The sequence below is a fragment of the Bos indicus x Bos taurus genome, chromosome 17 (genome assembly GCF_003369695.1).
Source record: "Bos indicus x Bos taurus breed Angus x Brahman F1 hybrid chromosome 17, Bos_hybrid_MaternalHap_v2.0, whole genome shotgun sequence".
Lineage (NCBI taxonomy): Eukaryota > Metazoa > Chordata > Mammalia > Artiodactyla > Bovidae > Bos > Bos indicus x Bos taurus.
Window position 1 is genome coordinate 2,614,499 of NC_040092.1, and position 25,151 is coordinate 2,639,649.

At 47.6% G+C, this 25,151-nt stretch overlaps 1 protein-coding gene across 5 annotated transcripts in view; it reads left to right on the forward strand.

Annotated features, from left to right (window-relative positions):
• Window positions 1–25,151, forward strand: part of PRR14L (proline rich 14 like) — a 40,688-nt gene that overhangs the window by 6,638 nt on the left and 8,899 nt on the right. For 2 of the 5 annotated variants that reach the window (XM_027566229.1, XM_027566230.1), the window contains exons 2-7: window positions 2,404–2,927; window positions 9,904–9,976; window positions 12,621–17,736; window positions 18,604–18,675; window positions 19,264–19,435; window positions 19,974–20,080. In XM_027566229.1, coding sequence (XP_027422030.1) covers window positions 2,454–2,927; window positions 9,904–9,976; window positions 12,621–17,736; window positions 18,604–18,675; window positions 19,264–19,435; window positions 19,974–20,080 — 6,014 coding nt within the window. In that variant the 5' untranslated portion in view covers window positions 2,404–2,453. The other 3 variants (XM_027566232.1, XM_027566231.1, XM_027566233.1) reach the window with 3 other exon arrangements.

The following is a 25,151-nucleotide window of genomic DNA, read 5'->3' on the forward strand; positions in this document are numbered from 1 at the left end:
CTCAGCGGATGAGAGCACAGGGGCGGGAATAAACTGTCCACCACGGGTCGGAAGACCAGGAGAAGGGCAGCATGGCCCACAAGGAGAGAGCCTGTCATCCGCCCCCCGCCCCCTTCCTCGGTCCCAGCTCCAGTCCAGGCAGCACAAGCCCATGGAGGGGACTGTCCATCCCCCTGTCAGCCCAGGGGTGTTCAAGGAGCAGGGCGCTCAGTGATGGGGAAGCGGAGCATGTGCCTTTGTGGAAGCAATGCGGGTGGGCTCCCTCAGGGAATCGGGGTACACATAGAGACGGGACCCAAAGGCCGCTGGGTCCTAAGGAGTCACACAGTGTCTAAGGGAGTCCCTCCTGCTCAGAAACACAGTTGCGGTCGCTGGAGAAGATGAGACTGCTCAACACAGAACAGTTCTGTAGTTGGCACTGGGTTTTACTTGATGTAATGTGTTTATTATGGGAAAACGTGGACTTTCGGAAGCAGTGGGAGTAGCTTTCTGAAACATCCTTTCTATGTCTGTTTTGGCCAAAGGGATTGGCCGCCAGTACCTCTAGTAAATTCGTGTTCTGAATTCGGAGTTGCCAAATATTTCTCACTTTCTCTGTCCTCCTGTTCAGGGTTAGGGAAAGCATCAAGAATGAAAGCATGCAGTATCTCATTTGGTTAACCATTTCCGCCTTGGTCAGGTCAAGTGGATTTTGTGGTGGAAACTGCACACATTTGGTAGACTAAAATGGAAAAGTCACCAGCCAGGAACCCCTGGCTCTGGGGGTACCATATCCTACCTCTCCGTGTTTGTTTTGATTACTTTAATAATGTAGTATCATGAACTACTTAAACATACTTATTTTAGCAGATAACCCATGTTTCTGTTGCCCAGCAGAAGAAGTGAAACGTGACACCCACATTAGAAGCCCCAGGCGTCCCCTCTCCTCCCTTGCATTAACAATGCAATATTTCAGGCATGCGTGCTCTTTCTCTCCGTTGTGTTTGATTCTCCTGTGGCTCCATGGACTGTAGTCCACCAGGCTCCTCTGTCTTATGGATTTCCTAGGCAAGAATACTGGAGTGGGTCGCCATTCCCTTCTCCAGGGGATCTTCCCAACCCAGAAATCGAACCCATGTCTCCTGCATTGGCAGGCAGATTCTTTACCACTGAGCCCCCTGGAAAGCACCCAATACTTCCGGCAGGTCACCCTCACCCTCCTCAGCTTTGGTGTTGGAGCCTACAACAGAAGGACAACGGCTGCCCTGCTCAGCTCATGGGGCTGTCAGGAAAATCACGTGAGCGGTGTCTTAGAAGGCACTTGGGCATCTTGAGGTGCTGAGTAGAAGTCAGGAAGGATTCTGCCCCAGAGCTGGTATAGTGCTGTCTGGCTCCAGGCTGTGTGGACACAGCTCAGGGGTTTGGTGACAATAAAAGAATCGAATCCTGTTTTCTCTGTATGTTCTTCTAAAGAAAATTCTTAATGAAGAGAAGTCAGTCGATCAGATTCTGAGTCCCTCAGTGTATGTTCATTCAGAAGATGCTCTCTGAGTGCCTGCTAGGTGTGAGGCAGCTGTTCCAGGCAGTGGGGCTGCAGCTCTGAATAAAATGGGCAAGGTTCATGACCTGAGAACAAGTGGAAAACCATCTTTACCTTCTAATTTCAAAAATGTATTTCTTTTTGACCTTGCCTCACAACTTGCAGGGTCTCAGTTTCTAAAGCAGGGATTGAACCCAGGCCCCAGCAGGGAAAGCTTGGAATCCTAACCACTGGGCCACCAGGGAACTCCCATTTATCTTCTAATTGATTTGATACATCGGGTCTATCCTTGAGTGCTTGCTGCTGCTGCTGCTGCTGCTAAGTCGCTTCAGTCGTGTCCGACTCTGTGCAACCCCATAGACGGCAGCCCACCAGGCTCCCCCGTCCCTGGGATTCTCCAGGCAAGAACACTGGAGTGGGTTGCCATTTCCTTCTCCAATGCATGAAAGTGAAAAGTGAAAGTGAAGTCGCTCAGTCGTGTCCGACTCTTCTCGACCCCATGGACTGTAGCCTTCCAGGCTCCTCCGTCCATGGGATTTTCCAGGCAAGAGTACTGGAGTGGGGTGCCATTGCCTTCTCCAATCCTTGAGTGCTTAGACATGTCTTATTCTCATCTACTTTTGATCAGATCTCACTTAAATCCAGCTTTAAATTGAGAATTTATCACAAGGTGGTCTCTGAATTACAATTAGACAAACGTCTACTGAAGGTTTAAGGTATTATTTTTCCTCAAACTCAGTCTGTTAAGCAGATTTCTTGGTGCCAGATAATGCTGGCATTTGAGGTAGAATTTTTGGCGCTTGTTTTAGTCAATTTGAGCTGAGACAGCTTCCTTCTACCCTGCAAGGTTTTAAATTCTTATCCCTTCCTTTGATTTGTGTCAGGGTGAACCGTTTGGTGTAAGAGGCTTGACTCCATATCTGCACCTGCCCCCATGCTGTCATCCGGCGTGGAGACCCAGCCCGTTCCACTTGATTCCTCCATGTCTGCTGAGGTGCAGGAATTATACTCTGAACTCCCAGGGAGTGCCTCCAAAGAGCTTCATGCTGACCCCGAGCCGAGTGCAACTCCAGATGTAAAACCCGGAGCCTCAAGCTCTCGTGTAAGTCAGAGTAGGGCTGTGCCCTCGGAGCTGCAGAGGACTCCTGCGGACAGTTGTCGTGAAGAAGCCCCCAAGACCTCGGACCATGGGGGTGAGCCTGGGCAGTGTGGGCTGGTGGACCCCTCAACAGAAGGTCCTGTGGCTCCTGGGAGCCTGGATAGGGAAGCGAAAGCCAAGAGCCTGGAGCAAAAGGTCTTCAGAGATGAAGGGGACCAGGCAGAGGTGGTGAGAGACCCCTGTGAGGGAGCGGAAGAAGACCTGCATCAGTATCCCACAGCTGCTGGAGAACAGCCCCGCCCCGGCCAGGTAAGACACGAGACCTTGGCTCACTCGGCGTCTCTCCAGCTGGACTGACGCGTCACAAGATAAAGTACAGATGCTCACAGGTGGCTTACAACTCATTCTTGAAACATTTCCAGAATGTTGATCTTGATGTTAACTTTCTTTCAGTGATCTTTGAAAACGTGTGTCGCATCAGACACTTGAAGAGAGGAAGTGCTTATCTCATGAAGAAAGTGTCAGTCCTGTGTGGCAGCTGCTGTGTATGGAATGTTGAGTCTCTTTGTGACAGTTGCATGGGGTTTCTGTGTTCAGTGTTAAGGAACAATGCGTACTGGTTGCTTGAGTTTGGTAGTATCACGGTCAGGACAGAGTGAGGTGTCACAGAGGTGCCTGAGGGAGATTGGACGCAGCAAGGGCTTCACAGGATGGAAACCCTCAAGGGGTCTCTCTGTTTCGAAAGTCATTTCTAAACTTTGATTATATTTTTTTCTACGTCAGAGATGATAATCTCCAAAGAACTGATTCAAGGTAACCCACTTGGTGGGAGGCTGAAGCTTAAATCAGAAAACCCGTTCTTTAATACAGAGTGAGAAGTGGAATCTCTGCTTAGTGTGACGTGAAAAATCCAGTCTCTGTGAGTTTGCTATTAGAGTAAGAGGGATTCGTTAGGTGAGACTAATGGGTAGTTGCTCCATGGCATACGGGATCTTCCTGGACCAGGAGTTGAACCCGTGTCCCCTGCATTTCAGGCAGATTCTTTACCACTGAGCCACCGAGGAAGCCCTGTGCTTGCTCTTTTGTTTGTTTTTCTTGGTGCTGAGAGTCACAGGGATAGATCTGCCTGGTTGAATCTGTTGTGAAAGCTTTAGCCTCAAGATATTCATGCTCAGCACAGATTCAGAAAATGTTCTGAATCATCTGCTGGCTGAAACATCCGAGGACTCAGTACATCGTCTGACAGATATGTGGACAGGAGACATCCAGTAAGGATGCACAGTGGCCGGTGATCACTCGAGGTGTGTGACACTCTTGAGAAACTTGTAATTTAATGGCATGTTCATAAAAGACCCAATCTCGTGTGATTTCCATGACTTCACTTAAGTGAAAGGCTGGTATGCTGAGGGCCAGTTAAGCTTGCTTCATTGTCACCCCGAGAGTCTCTGATCCTGAGGAAGTTCTCCACAGTGTGAAGGAGCTTGCTGTTTATGTAAAAAAGATCTTGTTGGACAGAACTCGTTTTCAGTTATTTAAAAGTGAAAAAAATCTGAACTTCACACTCTCAGTAGTGAAGCTGATGGCCATAAGCTCTTCTCCAGGTCAGCCAGGACACAGTGATCCCCATGTGCCTGCGGTTCTCAGTTCCTGTTGTTAAAAGTGTGTGACAGAGCAGTGCCCGAGACACCGTGTGCATGTTGCCAGGCTTTAAGGTAGAACTAGGGCTTCCTTAGTGGCTCTGCGGTGAAGAGTGCTCCTGTAGTGCAGGAGATGGGGGTTTGATCCCTGAGGTGGGAAGATACCGTGGAGGAGGAAATGGCAACCCACTCCAGTATTCTTTCCTGGGAAATCCCATGGACAGAGGAGTCTGGTGGGCTACAGTCCATACATGACTGAGCATGCACACAAGGTGAAACTTTCTCATTATTTTAGCAGTTCTCTTAGGTCAGTCCCTGTGGGGGGCTGTCATGAAATGCCTTACCCAGCTCACATAATCGATGCCTTATCTAAAGTTTCTCTGACTTGAGATCCACAGAGGAACACTCCTTGTAAACCCTGTAAAGGTGATTTAGAGTTCCTGTCCCACAGCTCTTCCCAGATGTGCAAGTGTAGGTAACAGGTCCATCTGGAGACTCGGAGTCTCATTGATTTTCAGTGTTCTTCAGTATACACACATGGTCACGGCTGTTCCCATGAGCGTCAAGAAGTGTGGGCTATCTCGTTTGCTTCATGTGTGGCCCTGCTTTTGTGTGTTCCGTGTGTCGGCGGTGGTTCTGCCTGAAGCTGGGACCACCACTGCCTGCAACTCAGGAAGCTTAGGCTTGAAGGAGGTCTGCAGGATCTAGGGCCCAAGGTTCAGAGATACATCAGGCCCCAGGGAGCTTTAACCAGCCTGCTTGTAAAAGCTGAAGAGCCTGGTATGTGTTCATTTCCCTCCTAAAGATATTTGTGGGGTTTTTTTTTTTTTTCCTGGCTCTATAGTAACCTCATAGGTATGAACCAGTATTGCATCTTTTTAGGACTCACAGCCAGCTTTTAACAGGAAATGAGATTACAGATGAACAGTAAGAATGGTTTTCAGTACCCTCCTAAAATCTGCCTCGACTTTGGAGAAGTATGGCAAGTTGATTTTGGTTGAAAGCAGTGGGCAGGAGAGTGACACGTTGGCTGTGGCAGGCTGAGGTGGAGAGGTCGCTGTCGGTTTGACAGATTCCACTGTGGTGTGGCCTTTCTTATTTTACGTAGTGTATATCATGCTACAGACTGATGTAGTGATCTCACTTAATTTGCAAGAGGGATCCACATTAACTTTTATCTTGGAAACAGATTTTGCAAGGAATATTAAGACACTAGTGATCAGCTATGGACATCAGCTAAAAAATCTAGATGGTAGAGAGAAATGTTTAGGACTTTACCTCTAGGAATCCTGAAACTTAAGTACATTTGTTGTTGTTATTCAGTCGCTAAGTCGTGTCTGACTCTTTGCGACCCCGTGGACTGCAGCATGCCAGGCTTCCCTGTGCTTCACTGTCTCCTGGAGTTAGCTCAAATTCATGTCCATTGAGTCAGCAATACTATCTAACTGTCTCATCCTCTACAGCCCCTTCTCCTCCTGCCCTCAATCTTTCCCAACATCAGGATCTTTTCCAGTGAGTCGGCTCTTTGCATCAGGTGGCCAGAGTTTTGGGACTTGAGCTTCAGCATTAGTCCTTCCAGTGAATATTCAGGGTTGATTTCCTTTAGGATTGACTGGTTTGATCTCCTTGCAGTCCAAGGGGTTCTCAAGACTCTTCTCCAGCACCACAGTTCAAAAGCATCAATTCTTCGACACTCAGCCTTCTTTGGGCTTCCCAGGTGGCTCAGTTGGTAGAGAATCCGTCTGCAATGCAGGAGGCCCAGGAGACACGGATTCAGTCCCTGAGTTGGAAAGATCCCCTGGAGCAGGGCATGGCAACCCACTCCAGGATTCTTGCCTGGAGAATCCCACAGACAGAGGAGCCTGGTGGGCTACAGTCCATAGGGTCACAGTCAGACAGACCTAAAGCGACTAAGCACACACACACAGCCTTCTTTATGGTCCAGCTCTCACATCTGTACCTGACTACTGGAAAAAACTAGCTGATAAAGTATTATAGGAAGAGAACTTCATGTCTGATAAGTTTTTGCAAGTGTTACATGATGGGCTGGCCTTAGGAGGGCGGTGGAGTTACACACAGGACACTTAGGCTACTCAGCCACAGCTTGCAAGTTGTCTGTTCTGTGCTCTTATCTGCACTTGGGGCCCAGGCTGGTCAAGCTCCCACCTGATCTGGAGGTCGCCCACCACCCTGCTGGCAGTGCTTGGGTGTCCCTCACATCCGACATCAGCCTCACCTGGTCGTATCTGATAACCCAGATCAGATCTGAAACTTAAAGCTTTGTAGGGTCCACAGCCCCTACGCGGGGAGACTTGTTTTTCCTTACTTAGGACCTTTCAAGAGGTCAGCGAGGGAGAGGGGAATCTGTCACTCTTGGCCCCTGCGTCTCCCCTTCCCTGTTAGGATCGTGCTGCTAACCAGGGAGAAGGGGATGACCTGAAGCAGTTGGCTTGGGTGGGAGGGCTCTAGCTAGGACCCCTCCTTCGAGCAGCAGGTGTGGAGGAACTGAACTCCCAGCAGCCCCACCAGGGCCCCCTCAGGAGTCACCTGGCGAGATCACCAGGGCCCTTGGGAATCTGAGGGGAGCTGTGTGCTGCTGGCGGGAGGTCCACTCTCACCCTGCAGAGGCTCTTTAGACCCAGAAGAGCTTAGGGCGGTCACCCCAGATGACACCGGGGTCTGCTGATGACAGTCCTGTCAGCTTTCTCACAGGAAGGGATGACAAGTGTCTGAGGTGTGCTGGGTGGCGAGAGCTTCTGTTCATGGCGCAAGCTGTCTGTGGTCCCCATTTATAAAACCACCTAGGAGCTCGCTCTCCGCCCCGCGAAGCTACAGTTGGGCATCCTGAGGCTGGAGCAGAGCTGAGTCTGGGTCCTCCCCCCTCGGCTTCTGCTCCAGCACTCGGCCTTGCCTATAGAGTGTTGATCTGAAGAACTATTCGAATAGCATCCAGTCTCACCCCTCAGACACAGCCTGAGAATTAGAAGTGTGCAGGGCAGTGTCATTTGGAGTAAGGATCAAGGGTTACCACAGAAAAAGGTGCTTTCTTAACCTTTCATTTTGAAATAATTTGAGACTCACAGAAGAGTTGCAGAAGCAATGTGAAGACCTTCATGTGGATCCCTCTCCTGTTAGCTTTTCACCACATTTGCTTTTTTCCCCTTCTGATCTTAGTTTGCAGTTGCAGATGTGAGGCTTAAATGCCTGACTGTGTATTTACTCACAGACATCCGGCATTCTGTTAGGTGGCTGCAGTACACGAATCAAAATCAAGACATTAACCCTTTTATCGAAAGACCACATTCACACTGGACCAGTTGTCCCACTGACGTCTTTTACCAAAAGAAAATGTTTTTTTGGTCTAAGAGAAAAATTCAAGATCACTCGTGGCATTCATTTGTCATGTCTCTTTAGTCTCCTTTAATCTGCAGTGTTTCCTCAGCTCATGACCTTGACACTTGCAGAGTGCAGGCCGTTTATTTTGTAGCATTGTCCTCAGCTTGGGTTTGTCAGACATTTCCTCATGATCAGATCGTGGTTGTGCATTTAGCGGGGCAGGAATCCCACAGAAATGATTGGTTCTTCTCCATACATCCTCTCTCAGGCTTGGTGTAGGGGGTGCCTCCTTCCTGGGCAGGGGAACTGCCCGGCCTCTCCACTGTGGAGGTACCATTTTCCCCTTCACAATTATTGAGTATCTTGTGGGGCGATATTTGAAGAATACGTAATTATTTCTGTTTCTCATTCAAACTTTTAGCCAGTAGGTTTAACACCCACTCATGAGTCTCCTTGAGGTAATAATCATGATGGTTCCCAAGCGGTGATTTTCTAGTTCCGTCCTTCCTTCCATGATGAGTAAGAGCTTTCTCCTCTCCCCATTTGCAAATACATTTGACCCAGCATCACGCTAGAATTTGTACGCTTTGGTCAAGTACAGTAACAGTAAGTTCTGTGGGAGAGAGGTGTTTTGAGTTCATGCTTCGCCAAAGCATTCATCTCTAAAGTTGCGAGAAAAAGCAAAGGCACAGTCCTGCTTCCTGCATGACGCTCCATGCCAGGCCTCTTCTCTCAGGTCCAGTGACGATACTTTTTTCCCCCTGTACTTGCCATCACTTGGGTCTTCTGTTTCCACCGCAGAACTTTGCTTAGAGAAGAAATGGTTTTGCTTATTGTTTTTTTAAGTGCTATAAAAAAAATTGTCAGAAGTTACAACAGTGACTTCACCATCTGTAGATTTAAGTGAGTGTTGTGTCAGTCAGAATCTTGTACTTACCAATTAAATTAGTGTAGGGGAAAATTCTACTCTTTTTTTTTTTTTGAACATCAAAAGATTATTGATGTAAAAGAAAACCAGTGGTTAGAACTCCAGACTTCCGCTTCAGGGGACATGAGCTCCACCCTTGGTGGGGAGGGGGAGTACTAAACCCCTCGTGCCTCAGGGCGAGGCAAAAAGAAAAACCAAAAGATTTTTTTAAAAAAATAGAAGAAGACCAAAAAACCCCCAGATATCTCCAGTTAAGGAATTTAGTGCTTTTGTCTGTGTGGGAAGATGCAAGAGTCTGAACTCACTGAACTCATTCCTCTGATGCACACCTCAGCTCCCTGAGGTCAGTGTCCTGTGCCTCTCTTCCTGAGTCTCCTTGGGGTGCGCCGTCACGCATGGCGTGGCTGCGGCAGTTGAATGCTGGCCGGCGGGCATGTAGTTCCTACCCTCAGTTTCCTCAGGGTGATGCGAGAAGTTCAGCCTCTCTGTGCCCCGATGCTGGTGCTGAGTCAAATCTCTGGGACAGAGTTTTGGGACAGGTGAAGTAGAAAAGGATAACTTTATTGCTTTGCCAGGCAAAGGGGGACACAGTGGGCTAATGCCCTCAAATCCAAGTGTCCCCACTTGGGGAAGACAGTGAGGAGTTTTATAGTAATTGTTCAAAGAGGGCGTGATTAGCTGGTGGACACCCTTCTGATGGGTCAGTGATGAGGTAAGTAGGAGTGCACATCGTCAACCTTTGGGTCCAACTGGTCTGGGGTCTACATTGCAAAAAAAAAAACAAAAACAAATGTAAATCAGTGGGCAAATAAACAGAGGTGAGCCAGAAGGACACTTTGATGTGAGCAGCCGTCGTCGGTCAGTCGGCGTCTGCAGCTGGCCAGCCCACTTGGACCCTGTCCTCATCGGGCTCCACACCCACGCTGCCCCTGCCTGTTTTCCTGAAGTCCCTCTTGTCCGTTGTCATTGATGGTGCTCCCCCTCATCCCCTGCTCCAGTGAACAGGGATGAAAAGGGAAAGTAGCCCTTCCAGGAAGAAAGAACATGGTTAGGGGCTGGGTGCCATCCAACTTCCTGATAGTTTCCAGTTAGGTTTTCACTTTATTAAGATCACACTGCACCAGTGTGTTTATTGATTCAGAAGACACAAGGTTTTGTTTGGATCTGTCAGGACCTTGGGAAACTTGACTTTTCAAGTTCAAAGTCTAGAGGAATGGAAGTTTTACTAATAATATGAACTTGAATTTGCGGCTTCCTTCAGTTCCCAGTCCTTGTGACCACTAGCACATTTCTAAGAGCTGCAGAGAAGCCTCTCAGAGGATCGTTGGCATTGTGAGCTCAGAGTCTCTGGGTCTTCCTTGACCACTGGGTTTTCTTACCGCAGGAGGACCTCCGGATGCAGGCAAGTGAAGAACTTTTATGCACGGGCCTCCCTGAAGATGGTCTGAGGAACAAAGGTATCCATTTCTCTCACATCCTTTCCTTTTTCCACTTGTTACACCATTTTTGTTCCCACTGAGAACATGAGGATTGTAGGACCCCATCTTGCACAAAGGACCGGCTGTAGCAGCTGTTGGTATTACTGCCCATGGACATGCTCGGAGGCCCCTGGTGTTATCCAATGGTGCCTCTTCTGTGACTAACTTTGCTTCCCACTTTTTCTGTAATGAGGCATTGACTATGAGTTGAACCTTAAAACTAGTGTGGAATCTTCCATTTGACTTTATAAAGCAACCCTGCCTTCCAAACGAGTTCACATGGACAGGGCAGGAACTACTGCCTCACAGGACATCCCACTGTGTTCATCCCACGTCCACTCCCCATCACCTTGAGAGTTTGCCAAGCTCATTTCTGTTACCTCATTTGCTCCTCAGGTTTTGCAGTGGTAAAGAACTCTGCCTGCCAATGCAGGAGATGCAAGAGACTCAGGTTTGATCCCTGGCTTGGGAAGATCCCCTGGAGAAGGGAATGGCAAACTGCTCTTGCCTGGAGAATCCCACGGACAGGGGAGCCTGATGGGCTACAGTCCAGGGGGTCGCGAAGAGTCAGACGTGACTGAGCACGTACACATATTTGCTCCTCAAAACAATGGTAGGATATGGGCCTCAGAGATACTACTTCATTGTGATTGATCTGTTCATTGATTAAGCAAGAAACCGAGGCCTAAAAGAGGGTGCTGAGCCAAGATTCTGTGTGTATCTGTTGCATAATTAAGATTAACTATGTAGAATAATTAGAGCTGCAAAAAAAAAAAACAAACAGCAAATATGTTTAATCACATGAACATTTTGTTACTGTGGAACAGCGTCAGATTTGATGATGCTTCTTGGCAGCCTGGACAGAAAAGGGGGTGCAGACCATCCCTGTGAGAAAGGACACTTGTCCTAGTTCATCCTCCTGCTTCCTGCTGCTGGAGTTTCTCTCTGTGGCTCAAAGGCCTTGCTGTCCTGTGGAGAGTAAAGCTCTGAAGTTGAGGATAGTCATTATCTTCCTGTAATTCACATTTTGGAGGAGTGGAAAGTTGAAAAATGAGCCAGTACCACACCCATTTAAAAGGCAACCAGGAAGCGGTCTAGACATTTGGGGCACTGACTTTTTTTTTTAATTAAGGTATAGCTTACATACAGTGAAATTCACTCGTGTGTGTGTGTGTACACAAACATGCAGTTGTGTAATCACATAAAAAAAATGGAACATTTCCATCTTGCAGGCTCCTTATCCTCCTCTCCAACCCCTCCAGTCCATTTTCTTTGTTCAAGATTGTGTGTTGGGTGTTATGTGTCCATTGCATTTTCATACAAGTTTAAGACTGTCTGTCAATTTCTGCAAATGTAAGCACCATTTAAACAGTTGTCACACGACTACAAATCCACGATGTTCAACCAAGGTTGCGAAACTCCTGTGCTGCTGAAACAGGCATACACCTCACAGAACACATTTCACCCTCCAGTGTGCCTAACTTGTAACAGCTTCCCTCACTTAATTCCTTGTTCTGCTGACATCTGTAACATACCTACCAGTCACCAGGGTCACCATGGGGTGTTCAGTACAGAGTGAGCAGTAAGATCCAATAGCATTTGTTGATGTCACCTAACTGTAGTCATTTATCGGCTCCACAAGTATTTACTGAGTGCTGTTATGTACCGGGTATTACGCTAGACAACAGGGAGGTGGAGATACCAAATCAGAGGTGATCATTCCCCTCGTGGAGCTTATGTTCTAGTGGGAGCTAGATCTGTAGGTTGATTTGCATCTTGCTTTGTCTGCTCAGTGCAGGCGTCCTGTTATATGCATGCAGCATACATACAGGCATATACACATATTTACCTCTATGTGAACAGCTTTGGGAGAGGGACAAAAAGTCTTTTGTAGATTAACAGGTTGGGGGAACTTCTTTATACTGCATCCTGTGCCTAGAGTTTCAGAGAACTTCTGGGAAGTAAAACTCCTTCATGAGTTACATTTACATCTTAGGTATTTTGTGTGTGTGTGTTTTAATGTTTCATAATGAAAAATTTCTCACTTACTCAGAAGAGGAAAGGAAAAAATACTAAATCCCTGTGAACCTGTCTCTCACCTTCAATTATTACCAACTCATGACCGACCCTGTAGGGCGGCAAGCCTTGCAGGTAATCGGGTTCAAGACTCATATTCCACTTACAGATTAATCTCTTTTACTTAAGGCTTTATATGTTACTATTCTATTTCAAAGATAATTTTATTTATTACTTATTTATTCGAGTATTAAGATGGTCATTTCGTAACATAAGCTATTTTAATGTGAGTCTGCTTTATAAATGCTTTAGGATGAAAGCTTCCTAAGACTGAAGTAAGCGTATGTCTCCCATTATCGTCATTTGTCCAGCTAGGTCAGTGTGTTTAAGTAAGTAACACATTTAAAGAAAGGATTTGTTCAGAATAACCTGTTTCTTTCAGGTACTCTTTTGGCTCTCTGTCATATTTTGCAAAGAAGAACAAAGCCAATGGTATTGTAACACTAACTTTGCAATCCTCTTTTGGAGTTGTTTTTGTTGCGTGATTAAATTTATGAAGTTAGAGCAAATGATTACACATTAATTCAGATTTATTTCTCTTGTGCAGAAGGAAATGTACAAATCACAGCTGAAACTCTTCTGACATCTACTGAGGAAGTCCAAGTTATGAAGGTCCATGGAACTAAGGTGGACGATAACAAAGGACTCGAGAATGGCCGTGTGAGTCAGGGTCTCTTGGCTGGGTGTCGTGGACACTCAGAGACAGACGAAATCATGACCAGTGCTGAGGTTTCAGAGTCCAGCACCTTAGTTTCTCTAGAGCCTTTAAACATTGTGGACCCTGGATTAACAGAAGCAAATCCAAAAGAAAAAGAATGTGAAGAAATAAGAACTTATCCTTCTTGGTTGTCATTGTTACCAGGGAACAGTGCTGTTTCCAAAGTGGACAGCAGGGAGGAAGAGTTACGTAAATTAAACCTCGTCTGTGAAGCCGATGACAATCACCAACAGGTCCCTGGGCACCACAGTGAGAGACACAGTTCTGCACATGACAGTCCCAAAGCCACGAGAAAGGTGGTTATAACAGAACCCTCAGAAGAAAATTCTAAAGTTTCCCATTTCACATCAGGTTTATCTGGTCCAGGATCCAGAACAACATCCTCAGAAAAGCGTGGTCTTGAAGGTGATGGCTTGCCAAAGGGATCTGCTGGAAAGACGCACAGTTCCTGTTTGGATGGGAATGGTCAAAGCCAGAACTTGTCTTCTAGAGAAGAACACAAACAGCCTTTGAACCCTAGAAGTGAAAGAGAACTCTTCCTTGTTAACACCAGGCAACCAGGAGAGAATTCTAGTCGCCACTGTTCTGGAAAAAAAGAGACTACTGTCTTCCCCAAAGAAAATGCCCACGATCACTACTGCCCTCGAGGCAGTCCCCATATAGGCTGCTCCAATTCCTTCCTACCCAGTTCTTTTACTAAAGCCATGGAAGGAATGCTTGAAAAAAATGATTTGAAAATCACTTTAGATGTTCACGGTAGCTTGGCAAACAATGAGGACCACAGAGGAACTTTTGCTGAAATGAGCCAACCAGGCACAGACTCTGAAGGGAGTCATTTTCCCTCCTCGGTGCAGATTGAAGAACCAGAACAGACAACTACCCTGGAGCCCAGTGTGCTGACTGAGAAGACTCACAGTAGAGACTGTGACTCCTTAGTCCGTACCCAGAGAAATCTAGAAGGCAGACCCCAGTTAAACCAAGCCTCACCTAATGGATTTTTAATTGAAGGGAAATCCCTTGTGAGTTTAACGCCAGAGGACCAGATAAATTCTATAAATGAGATGTCTAAGCCCAAGAAAGACATTACTCCATTGCCACCATCCCTAGAACTTGATGACAGGCCTGAGTCAGAAATAGCCATACAAAATGCCCAGGACCATGGTCCACATTTAGGTAAACAGAGCGCTGCCTGGGAGGTGAATAAATTTCCTCATGACAACAAACTGGTTGTAAACAAAACAGGAAGTGAATGTGTTTTAAATCAAGTGTCCCTTAATTCTGAAACCCACACAAAGTTGCCAAGCGACAAAGAGATGCCTGTGGCAGTGAGCGGGGGTTCCCGCCAGAGCCAGCGCCCTCCATCAGAGGATGGCACAGCTGTCACTGCCGGAACCCACCCCATTCCTGTGAAAACAAAGACGGAAGACATCTCTCCACCAAGTGACAGAACCTGTGGTGCCTCTTCAAACAGCAGATCAGAACGCCTAGAAAGAAAGACCGAAGCAGCTAACTCGGGAGTAGGTAGTCTGCATTCTGGACTTCCCTCAGATAAGAGCAAAGTGGCAGCCTTGCCTGTAGAGGTCTCAGTCCGGGAACGTCAGAGCGTTCCGTCTCAGGATCTCTCTAGCTGCCCTTGTGTGAAGAAAAACGTCCCAGAGGAGAGCAGGTGTGCTGCCCTGGAGCCCAGCAGAACGACCCTGGGCGTTGAGAACTGTCTGTTAACCAAGTATGAAGATACCTTTCAGCATATCGATCACCACTCCCAAGGGAGAGACAGCTCTGTGGAAAGCTGCAGCTGTAGAAAGAATTGTGCATCGGAGGAAAGTGAGCCAGGTGAGGGAGAAACTGAAGGCAGCCTTCCTGGAGGTGAGGCCAGAGATGAAATGATGGCAGGCACGTTAAACAGTGAAGCTCCAGACCAAACCACCCGACCATGCAAGGAAGGGCCAGAGGAAAAAGAACAGGACACACCCAAAGAGACTGTGTTCTGTCAACGTGATGTTTCTGCTCGTGTCGCACAAGAATTAAACCAACCCACAAACATTCCAAGTCCTGAAAAACTGTTTGGCCAGTTTCCTCCCATAATGTTCTCCGGTGTTAAGAACGTGAACCAAGCAGCTGAAACTCCCAAGCAGAAGGCAGATGACGCCCTCGGCTCCCAGGGTAACCCAGGCGGACCCAATGAATGCAGAGGTGAAGGTAACCCAGCTGAGGAGACGCTCGGCCGTGACCAGTGCAAGTCGCCCACAGAGCCTGACAGAGAGGCGAGCCACAGCCTGAAGGCTCCACCCGTTGGTTCAGGCAGTAACAGTTCAGCATCTGGCAGGAGCCCCAAGAAAGGGGGCTGTGGGAGGACTTCTGATTGTGCGGAGCCCACAGATGGGACAGCACATGTGGTCTCCACAGGCTGTAGTGATGAGCCCACAGAAGGCATTCTGGATGGAAGGGTTTCTGGTACTCTCACTGGGGGTGCAAGGCACGCCAGGGCAACGTCGCTGGAAGCCTCAGCGAGTACGCTGTCCCAGAGGGGAGCGCCTGTCGCTGCATTTATAGGAGTGATTGACCAGGAGTCGGATTTTCAAGATGCTGCTTCTTCTACATCAGACTCTCTCAATATTAAAAAATCATGTGAAGAGAAAGTATGGAGACCGGTAGAAGACTGTGAAATGGAAGTGTGTCCAGGCCCTTGTGTGCCTGACACGGGGTCTGTTGCAGATCATGAACCAGATGTAAGAGTATTGGGTAAAATAAATATGTCTTTAAATTACATTCATCATGAAGAGCAAGTTAAAGAAGCATCCCTGAGAGAAACACAAGGAACAATTGAAGGATCAAGACTAGAAATAAATCCTGAGCAAGACAAAGAAAATACCATTGGAATTTCTTCAGTAGAGTTGACATCTTCTGGACACCACGATGTAAACTCTGTCCCCTCGAGAAGCCCGAAATCCACTGAGATAATGCCTTTGCACCCATTGTCTCAAAAAAAATCAGAAACAATTATTAATAGTGAAGAAACTGACCCCCAAAACCTTTTTAAGCCAATAGACGGTGAAATGCCTTGTGAGAATAAGAACACCACAGTCCTGCCTGAGATGGAAGGAGGAGCACCAAGGAGTGAGAGTGAGCCTAGCAAAGAGAGCAGCACAGCCATTAGGGCGGAGAGCTCGCCTTTGACGCTAGATGCAGAAACTAATGTGAAAGGAGAAGACACTGCAGAGCAGCAGAGCGGGCCGTGGGGTCAGTTTCCTGCCGGGCAGGAGTCGCAAGAGATGGCAATCAGGGAAGGCGGTCTCGCTGATGTCCCAAGCCAGGCATCTCAGACCCACCTTAGAGCTCCGAGGGTGCCGGCTGACTCGGAGAGACGCCCAAGCCAGAAGGTTCTGAGCCACAAGGAAGAGGAGCAGGCACGCCAGAAAGAAGCACACACAGTGTTGGGACAGTGCACAACATCTCATACGTTGTCAGATGAGGGGCAGAGTCAGAGCCCACCTCAGGGTGGCGAAAATGAGCCCGCCTCAGAAACGGAAGTCACCTCAGCAAAGCCGGCCACGGGCGCCTCTGCCGTGGGGCCTCAGAAGCCCATTGACGTGGAGGAGGAAAGCTCGTGTCACCCGCTGAGAAAGGACACAGAGTCATGCACATGCCCCGGCCCCCGCACTGCCCCTCGGCGTGCTCAAGACCCCAGCTCCACGGGGCGGGAGGCCTTCCACGGTGCCTTTGGGAACACTTCTCACAGGAAGGGGGCGCTGCCCTTAAAGAAGCAGCCCCCCCGAACCTGCAAGAAAGTCTCCTGCCAGGAGCTGGTCTCCGTAGGGAGGAAAAGGAGTAGAATTGCACATTCTGCTTTCCTAAAGAGTTCCTCTGAGACCATCCCCACGAAAGCACACAGGTTTCTCACTTCCCGTGCCATGTCTGTACCTGCGTGCCCAGAGCCCGAAACAGCCCCTGCCAGAAGCCTTGTGAGCCACGTACCAAAGCTGAAGGCTGCCCCGGGCCCACCCTCGGGGGGCCTGAATGTGCGGATGCCTACCAAAGAATTGGCCTTACTCAGCAAGCTGTCTATCCTCGCCTCCAGACTGGTCCCCGCTGCCAGGACCCAGAAGCTGCGGTCCCGGCGGTGCTCCTCGGACCTTCTCCCCGTGGCTAAAAGCTACAAGCAGCTCCGATACCGGAGGCTCCTGGACGGCTTCTCCTGCAGCATGACGCAGCTGAACCCGTGTCTGGCAGCTGGTGACTGGGACAGAAGGCCTAGCAGTAAACCCCTGATGCTTTATTCGCTCGAAACTGTCAAAATGAGCTTCATAGATGTGAGTGACAAGATGCCATCGCTGCTGCTCGGTTCCGAAACCTTCCCGGTATCCTTCCGTGTGAAGCTGGGCCCTGAGCGCGTGGCCGAGTCCCCTAGGACTTTCCCCGAGCACTGTGCGCCCGCGAGACTCGCCTTAGGAGAGGCCCGCTGGGGCCGTTCTCCACCTCCCAAGTGGACCTTCTCCTTCTTCCTGGCCCAAGGCTGCCCTGGAATGGCCACATTCAGGGAAGACCCTGGCCTCTGCAGCCAGGCAGGCGCCCAGCCTCCAGTTCCCCTCCAGGACCGCAGGGCCACCGCCCTAGTCCAGACCAGAGGGGGCTGTTCCGTCCTCGGGCTCCACACGCTCCTAGCACTCTGCTCCCCGGGATGCTACCGGATCTGGACGAAGAAACGGAGCTGCGTCAGCCACACGCCTGCCATGCAGAGGCTCTTCATGACCCAGTTAACACAGGGCCTCAAAGGGCTGCGGTCTCCCGCCTCCATAGCTGACAAGGTCTTCTGCTCCCTGCCCTACTCGGTGGGCCGGGTGCTGTCCATCTGGAGCCAGCATGGGCCTTCCGCCTGCCCCTTGGAGATCTCTGCCCTTCCACCCTCTCACAGCAAGCGGCAGTCACCTCTGGGCGCCATGAGCAGGTAAACTCCATGCCCCGTCCTTTGCTGAAGTCCCGTGTTTGCATCCTCCCACTGGGGAGAGGGGAGGGCGCTCCTAAAGCTACAAGGCTCAGAGTCTGTGTCTGCATTGCCTGTTTATTGCCAGATCTCTGCTAAGAAAGTGCAGCAGTAATTCTGAAGTACGGGCCCCTCGAATTTTCCTGAAGGATCTGGATTTCCTGCAGAACCCTTTATTTGGTACCTTCCTTCATTCTGTTGGTTTAATTCTACGAACCGTTAAATCTTAAATCTCTCTTTTTCTTCTCTTGCCCTCTTCTTGCCAAGAAAAAATCGCACTGTGTGTTAAAGACTGTAAGTGGTGACTTGTGACTTGTATCTATGATCTGTTCACAGCTGTTAATACTCACTGTTTGGTGTGTAAAGTATACAGAAGTACTTTTTAAATTAATTATGCAGGCAAACACCCAGACTATTTATAAGCCTACCTCTGTTTCTTTCTGGAGTAGAGGAACTTCAAAGATTGGCATGTACATGTTATAGCTATAGAATTCATAGGCTTTTATGAACTGGGAAAGAGTTCTTGTGGTTTGACCACTGAGAACAGTTGAAAATAATTTCACCAATATCAGTTTGCCTTCTGATCTCTCTCTGCCTTTCCATTTAAGTCAGGCCACAGCCCTCCTGTCAGCCCACCTCCATTCCAGTGATGGGCATGGACATGTAAATTCCATGCCCTGGAGGCAGGTTTTTGTCTCCATGGGTAGATGGACGCTTCTCAGGTCTTCCCTGGGCTCTGACTGAGCATCCTTCCAAACCTGCGGGGCCCCACAGCCTTTCCCACCATCCTGCCACCCTGACCTGTCACTGTTTATTCTTGCTCCACTTCAGCCGCACCGTGTTACCGTCCATGCCTCTTCCGGGCCTGGAAGCTGCTTACAGTGCCGGCGGCAGTCACATGAGGTGAGGGCTCGCGGAGGGAGGGAGACGTGGGGCTGAGGGGGGTACTCTAGCAGCTGCTGTGGGTTGAGCTCGGTGCAGTTCTGGCCTCTGTTCTCCTTCTAAGCCTGATCTGCATCTCTCAGGTGCACAGGCAGAGGTTCAGCTTCAGGACTGTGTAACTAAAGTTGTGTGATTTGTGGGATCAGTCCCATTTACTTAAAAAATGAAAAAAGTCAAAATCAGGAGCCAGGTCATTGTACTGCAAGTCCCCTCAAGATACATCTCAGGTCTTGAGCCGATTTCAGTGCCCGGATGCTGTTGATCATATCCAAGCACAATTTGTTTGTTCAGTTCCCTAAATGTCTTCTTCCTGCAAGCACTCCTTGCCTTTTCCCATTTTTTTCCTTATTCACTGCATCTTCCAAGTTTCCTTATTCCACCCCAGGGAACTGGCTTGACCACATTCTTGTAGTTTATCACACATGCAGACACAGGCGTGTCCAGAAGCAACATGGGGACAGCCTTACGGGAATGTCACTTAGTGCCGGCGTGGAAGGTGAACCTGTCCCACATTTGCTTCTTTGTCTCTCTCTCCGCTGTCTCTCTCAGGCTAGAGCCTCCATTCCCTGCCTTGGTACCAAAGTCTCACCTGGTAACAGACTCAGCCGTCAGCAAGCTCCTGTTCTCAGCCTCAGAGTTCCCGGTTCCCGGGTTTGACGAGCTGGACGGTGTGACGGCCGCCTGCCCCCGACCACAGGGCAGCCCTCCAGACCAGAAAGAGGTAAACTTGGTGCGGTGGGCTCGGGTGGCAGAGGCGCCTCAGCTTCCGCGACAGGTGCAGACAGCCCCCGGGTCTCCTTACTGCCACCTGTAGCTTCAGCCCAGTACCGGATGTCACCAGGACAGGGGCTCTTCCATTGGCCACTAAAGGGTGCCTGGGATCTCTTCATCCTCGTTGCTCTCCGGACCCTTTTTTCTTAATGACGCGTTTAACAACATTCAGAGAATTGAAGCACAGAGCAGGGGACTTCACACATTCAGAGATGAGTGAATGATGCTGTGCTTCAGTTTCTCAACATCCACTGTCTCCAACAGTTTTAAACTTGTGTATTGATCATCTTAGTATCTGAACTGCACGCACAGTGACATGAAGAGGGCAGTTGCTGAAAATGCTGTTGGGAGGAGTGGTTGGGGGAGCTCTGTCATAAAACTGCTTCCCGAAGCCACCTGTACACTGAGAAAGTAGTGTGGTGAGTGTCAACAAAGGGGCCTCTGTGTATTTAGAATGACTTACAACCTGTCTTTCTTCTTAAAAATAGGCTGAGCTGGAGAAGAGGCCGAAGAAAGTCTCACAGATTCGCATCCGGAAAACCATTCCTAAGCCAGACCCTAACCTCACGCCCATGGGCCTTCCTCGACCCAAAAGGTGAGCGCCTTCTCTAACACACACGGATGTATTTTTCTGGAAATTGTTTAGTATAATATAGTGGCCTTTTCAATGATCATATACTCTGAGCTTTTGTTATATCAATACTTCTAGGAATTTATCCAAAAGAATTTCACCAGTACTGTGGCCAGAGATTTGTGTGCAGGGTTCTGGGTCACTTCCTGAGCTCTCTGTGCCAGGTCCCTCTGTGTTTACAATCCCAATGCCTCCTCCAGGGGTGCTGGGAAGTCGGCACTGCTGTTGTCTCCAGGCTTAGGTGCCGGTGCCAGGGCTCAGTGGCTGAGACACCTGTGTTATGCCGGAACTTCTGTCCTGGCCCTGGTGGCTCCTATCCCCACAGGTCTCACTCAACCGCACAGCCCAGACTCACGACATTCTGCACACAGAACTGGAAAGCGACCCACAAGTTATGAGAGAAGTCTTTTTTTTTTTTTAATGCTAGATCCGTGTTATGGTACAGAGATGATTTAAAATTTTGGATTCTAAAGATTTTTGTGACAGAGACGATTGCTCATCCCTAAAGAGCGAAGTGAAAAGAAAACGGTTACTAAATTATGTATTGGGCATGATTCTGGATTGTGTATTTGACATGACTGGAGTTTGGGGATGATGTGCATTACACATATGTGCTTCCCAGGTGGCGCTAGTGGTAAAGGGTCCACCTGCCAATGCGGGAGATGCACGAGACCCGGGTTCGATCCCTGGGCCCAGACGATCCCATGGAGAAGGGAATGGCAGCCCACTCCAGGATTCTTGCCTGTAAAATTCCATGGACGAGGAGCCTGGTGGGCTGCAGTGCTTGGGGTCACAAAGAGAGGGACACGACTGTGCATGTGACACACGCACACACACACAATGAAGACACACACATTTTTATAAGATGTCTAGTTACATTTCCTTTGGGATGGATTTCACGCATTCATTTCTCATTGGCGAATTGAAGCCTGGGTCCCTTGATTAACCCAAAGTAAGTTATTTCACCCTCCTGAACATCAAGGACTTACCTGTAGAAGGTAAATAAGAATTCCCAATATTTAAAATTGTTGTACAGTCCAGTTGAGAAAAAAATGTATCTATTTTATTGCTTCACACAATACAGATGTGACAGTTAACTGTTACTATGATTGACGTTCCGCTTTTCCCACTTGGTTTTATCTTAATGTGTTGTATCCTATAGTTCTTTTATTGATCATCCTACAATGTCTTTTCTTTCTTTTTTTTTTTTGCAATGTCTTTTCAAGAGAAATTTTTAAAGTATTTCAGATATCCTGTGTTGAATAGTCCTTTTTATTAGAACAAAATAGGGTTCAGAATTATGATATCCTATCTTCAATTTTTTGGTAGATATAAGTTCTAGAAAACCTTATTCACCTTATTTAGATAAGTAGTAGGAGTGGAGAGAGTTTTAGTGGAATAGTGACATTCAACCCTTTCAAGTTCTGTCAAGTAATATTAAAAAATACCTCAGTGATCTATCATCAAATTATATTTAATGATTTATCACTTAATTTTTTTTTGAAAGCAAAGAATTGAAAAGTGCTGACTCCCTTGGGTTCTGTTACCCAGGCTTTGCAGGTAGGCAGTGTCTTGGTTTGTGGGACGTGACCCAGGAGGATCTGACCAGTATCAGATGGCTAACAAATTACATGCTACTTTGTCACTTAGAGGTACTTTATTTAATCCTATATAATGAGTGAGCTTGAAAACTAGGATCTTCAATAAGTCTTTACCAAAGACATTTTGATTAAGATGCTTTTATTACTTCAAGTACACTTTTATGTCTTGAAGATGCTGATTTAGTGCCTTAAACTTATGGAAAGTTTTTGACATGTAACTTAATTAGCAAAGGCATATTTTATTTTTCAAGCCCATCAGCCGGATCAGTCTTATTTCCTTACTTTTCTGTTTTCCAATTCAAATGCAGTCGTCCCTCAGTATCCTCGGGCAAGTGGTTCCAAGAGCTCCTGTGGATACCAAAATCCATGGATGCCCAAGTTTCTTACATGAAACGGCACAGTGCCACAAATACGGTCTCCCCTCCACGCCCAGGGCTATGAAACAATAATTATGTTAATATTCACCTTCAAGAGAACCATACAGACCATTGAGAAATAAACTATGGAATACATCTTATAGATTTCTAAAAGTCATAAGACAAAGTTTAAATCTATGTATAAAAATTTCCTGTTATTGAATTTATAATAAAGCAATGTGATTTGTAGCTAAAATAATAAGTTACAAAGAGAGGACTATATAACAAAGCATGATGTTGCTTCAGTACATGTGTGCACATGCAGGAATCAAACTGTGATTAGACTTTTAGGAACAACTAATCATGGGAAAAAAAAGATCCATTAATTAATATAAAATCTCATCACTTCAATGTAGGGTACAAGTGTATCACTGCAAACCAATTGTCATGGCAGCTCATCATATAATTTTTGTTGTTAACAGAAAGTAGAAGTTGTATTTTATAAGATGAAGATTGAATAATTGACTTAATGTTTCTGTATAACATTTGATTAAAATTCTTCTAAGTTTTATATACTTTATCTTCAAAAGTTTGATAGTCCCAGTAAACATTTCAGTTACTTTTTTTTTTTAAGAAGAAGAATCAACTATTAAGTCCAGCTTTTCTAAGTGATAACAGACTGAGTGTTGAGAATAGTTTGAAAAAGACATTGTGTACAGTTAAACTTTTAGTTTTTGGTGTTTGAAACTCTCTTTCTTAAATAGGCGTTGTCTGATGATAGTCAGGAGGTGAATGAAACAAAGTCCCTCTGAGAGCTCCATCCCACACTGAATCTGAAATCCAGATATCCTTATACCAGACCCAGTCTCCTCTCGATAAAGCCGCTTCATGGAACCTTGTGTTAAGTGGGGAGAGACACATCCCAGACAAGTTTACAGTGACTTCATTAATCTGTAAAGAGGGGTTGGTGAGATCAGTGATTTGATTCCGATACTAAGGTAGAATTCAGGGTGGATGGGACTGTTCGGGAAGAATTTGTGGGAACTTATGCATGAGCGTACGGACACTTCTAGATGAGTCATGAGCAGGAGATTAGAGTTCAGGAGGTTGATTACGCTGGAGCTGAGTTCCCGTGTGCTCTCTTGAAAGTCTTCCAGTATGCCGGTGTGAGGACCCGTGGTGTAGCAAAGCCTTAGGGGTTTTACCTTAGTATCACATATCAGTCTGAGTCCATTCAGAGATGGAAACCGCATGGTATGTTAAACAGGGCAAGTTTAATATTAAAGTGTTAAACTATAAATATAACAGAAGAGTAACCATAGAGGTGTACAGAGAATTTTCTCTAGTTCCGGGGAGCTGCTCTTGGTTGCAGTGGGCAGGCTTCTCATTGCACTGGCTTTTCTTCTTGCGGAGCCCAAGCTCTAGGGCGCTTGGGCTCAGTAGTTGCAGTTCTGGGCTCTAGAGCACAGGCTCAGTAGTTTTGACACATCGGCTTAGTTGCTCTGCGCCATGTAGGATCTTCCCAGACCAGGGATCGAACCTATGCCTCCTGCATTGGCAGGCAATTCTGAGCCACCAGGAAAGTGCCCCGTACAGAGAATTCTGAAGGGCATCTTAGGGCCCTCACCTCAACTGGAGTCTCATTTTGTTGCAGAAGGTATGGTTGCAGCCATCAGATGGCTGGGTTGCTAACACTGGAGCTGGGTGAGCAGGAAACAACAGCAGCCTTGTGGGACACGAGATGAGGCTGGAGGGCTGCACCCAGGGTGTTGGGGTGCTGCTGCAGTTGCGTGGCCTACAGTGGGGGATGCTTGCTCCAGGGGAGTCACAGGAAATGACCCCCAGGAAGTTGGGGTCCCACCATGTGCTTCTGTCCCTGAATGCCTTATCTGTGGTGCAGTGGTCACCAAACTAGTGCTGCAGGAGTCCTTGGAGGCTGCACACTCTGGCTCTTCAGCTGGGACTGAGCCCCTCCAAGTGTCCCCATCTGACTCCACCTCAGACACCCCAGTACACAAACACCCACGATGGACCATGTGGCAGGAGCAAGAAAAAAGCTCCCTTCCTCCTCCAGTGTTCGTCTGGTGCCTTCTTTTGCCAAAGTCCAGCACTGTACTCACTGTGGAAAAGAAACGTGTAAGGAGGCCAAGATTCCATGATCACAGAGCAGGTACCGAGGCCACGTTCTGAGCTGAGAAGCAGTAATTTAGTAACTGGTACATTCCAGTAAACAAAATTTAAAGCAAATACACTTGACCAGGCTCTGTAGTTTTAGGAAGAGATATGAATGAACGGGAAGCCACGTATTTAACGTAGGTACAGAACTAAAGCATGAATAGCCTGGAAAATTCAGCAAACAAGTGAAATAAAAGAGTACTAGTCTTGGGACTTCCTGTGTGATCCAGTGGTAAAGAATCTGCTGCCAATGCATGGGACATGGGTTCGATCTCTGGTCCAGGAAGATTCTACTTACTGTGGAGCAACTAAGCCTGCAAACTGCAACTGCTGAAGCTTGCATACCCTAGAGCCTGCATACCACAGCCACTAAGTATGAGTGCCTAGAGCCTGTGCTCTGCAATAAGCCACTGAAATGAGAAGCCCATGCAACACATGAAGAGTAGCTCTCACTCGCTGCAACTGGAGAAAGCCTGAGCAAGACCCAGCCCAGCCAAAAATAAGTAGATTTAAAAAAAAAAAAAAAAGAATATAGTCTTAAGAGATCTTAAAATATGTTGTAAAATCTCAGCAATTTAAACAACATGATGCCAGGGCTTGCCTGGTAGCACAGTAGATAAGAGTCTGCCTGCTAACACAAGGGACATGGATTCAATCTCTGATCCAGGAAGATCCCACATGATGCAGAGCTGCTAAGCCCGTTTGCCACAACTACTGATCCCACGCTCTAGAGCCCGCAAGCCATAACTACTGAAGCCCACGTGCCCTGGAGCCCACGCTCCACAAAGGAAGCCACCACAATTAGAAGCCTGCGCACTGCAATGAAGAGCAGCCCCCGCTGACTGCATTAGAGAAAGCCCAAGTGCAGCAGCGAAGACCCAGCACAGCTAACTGTAAAGCTGT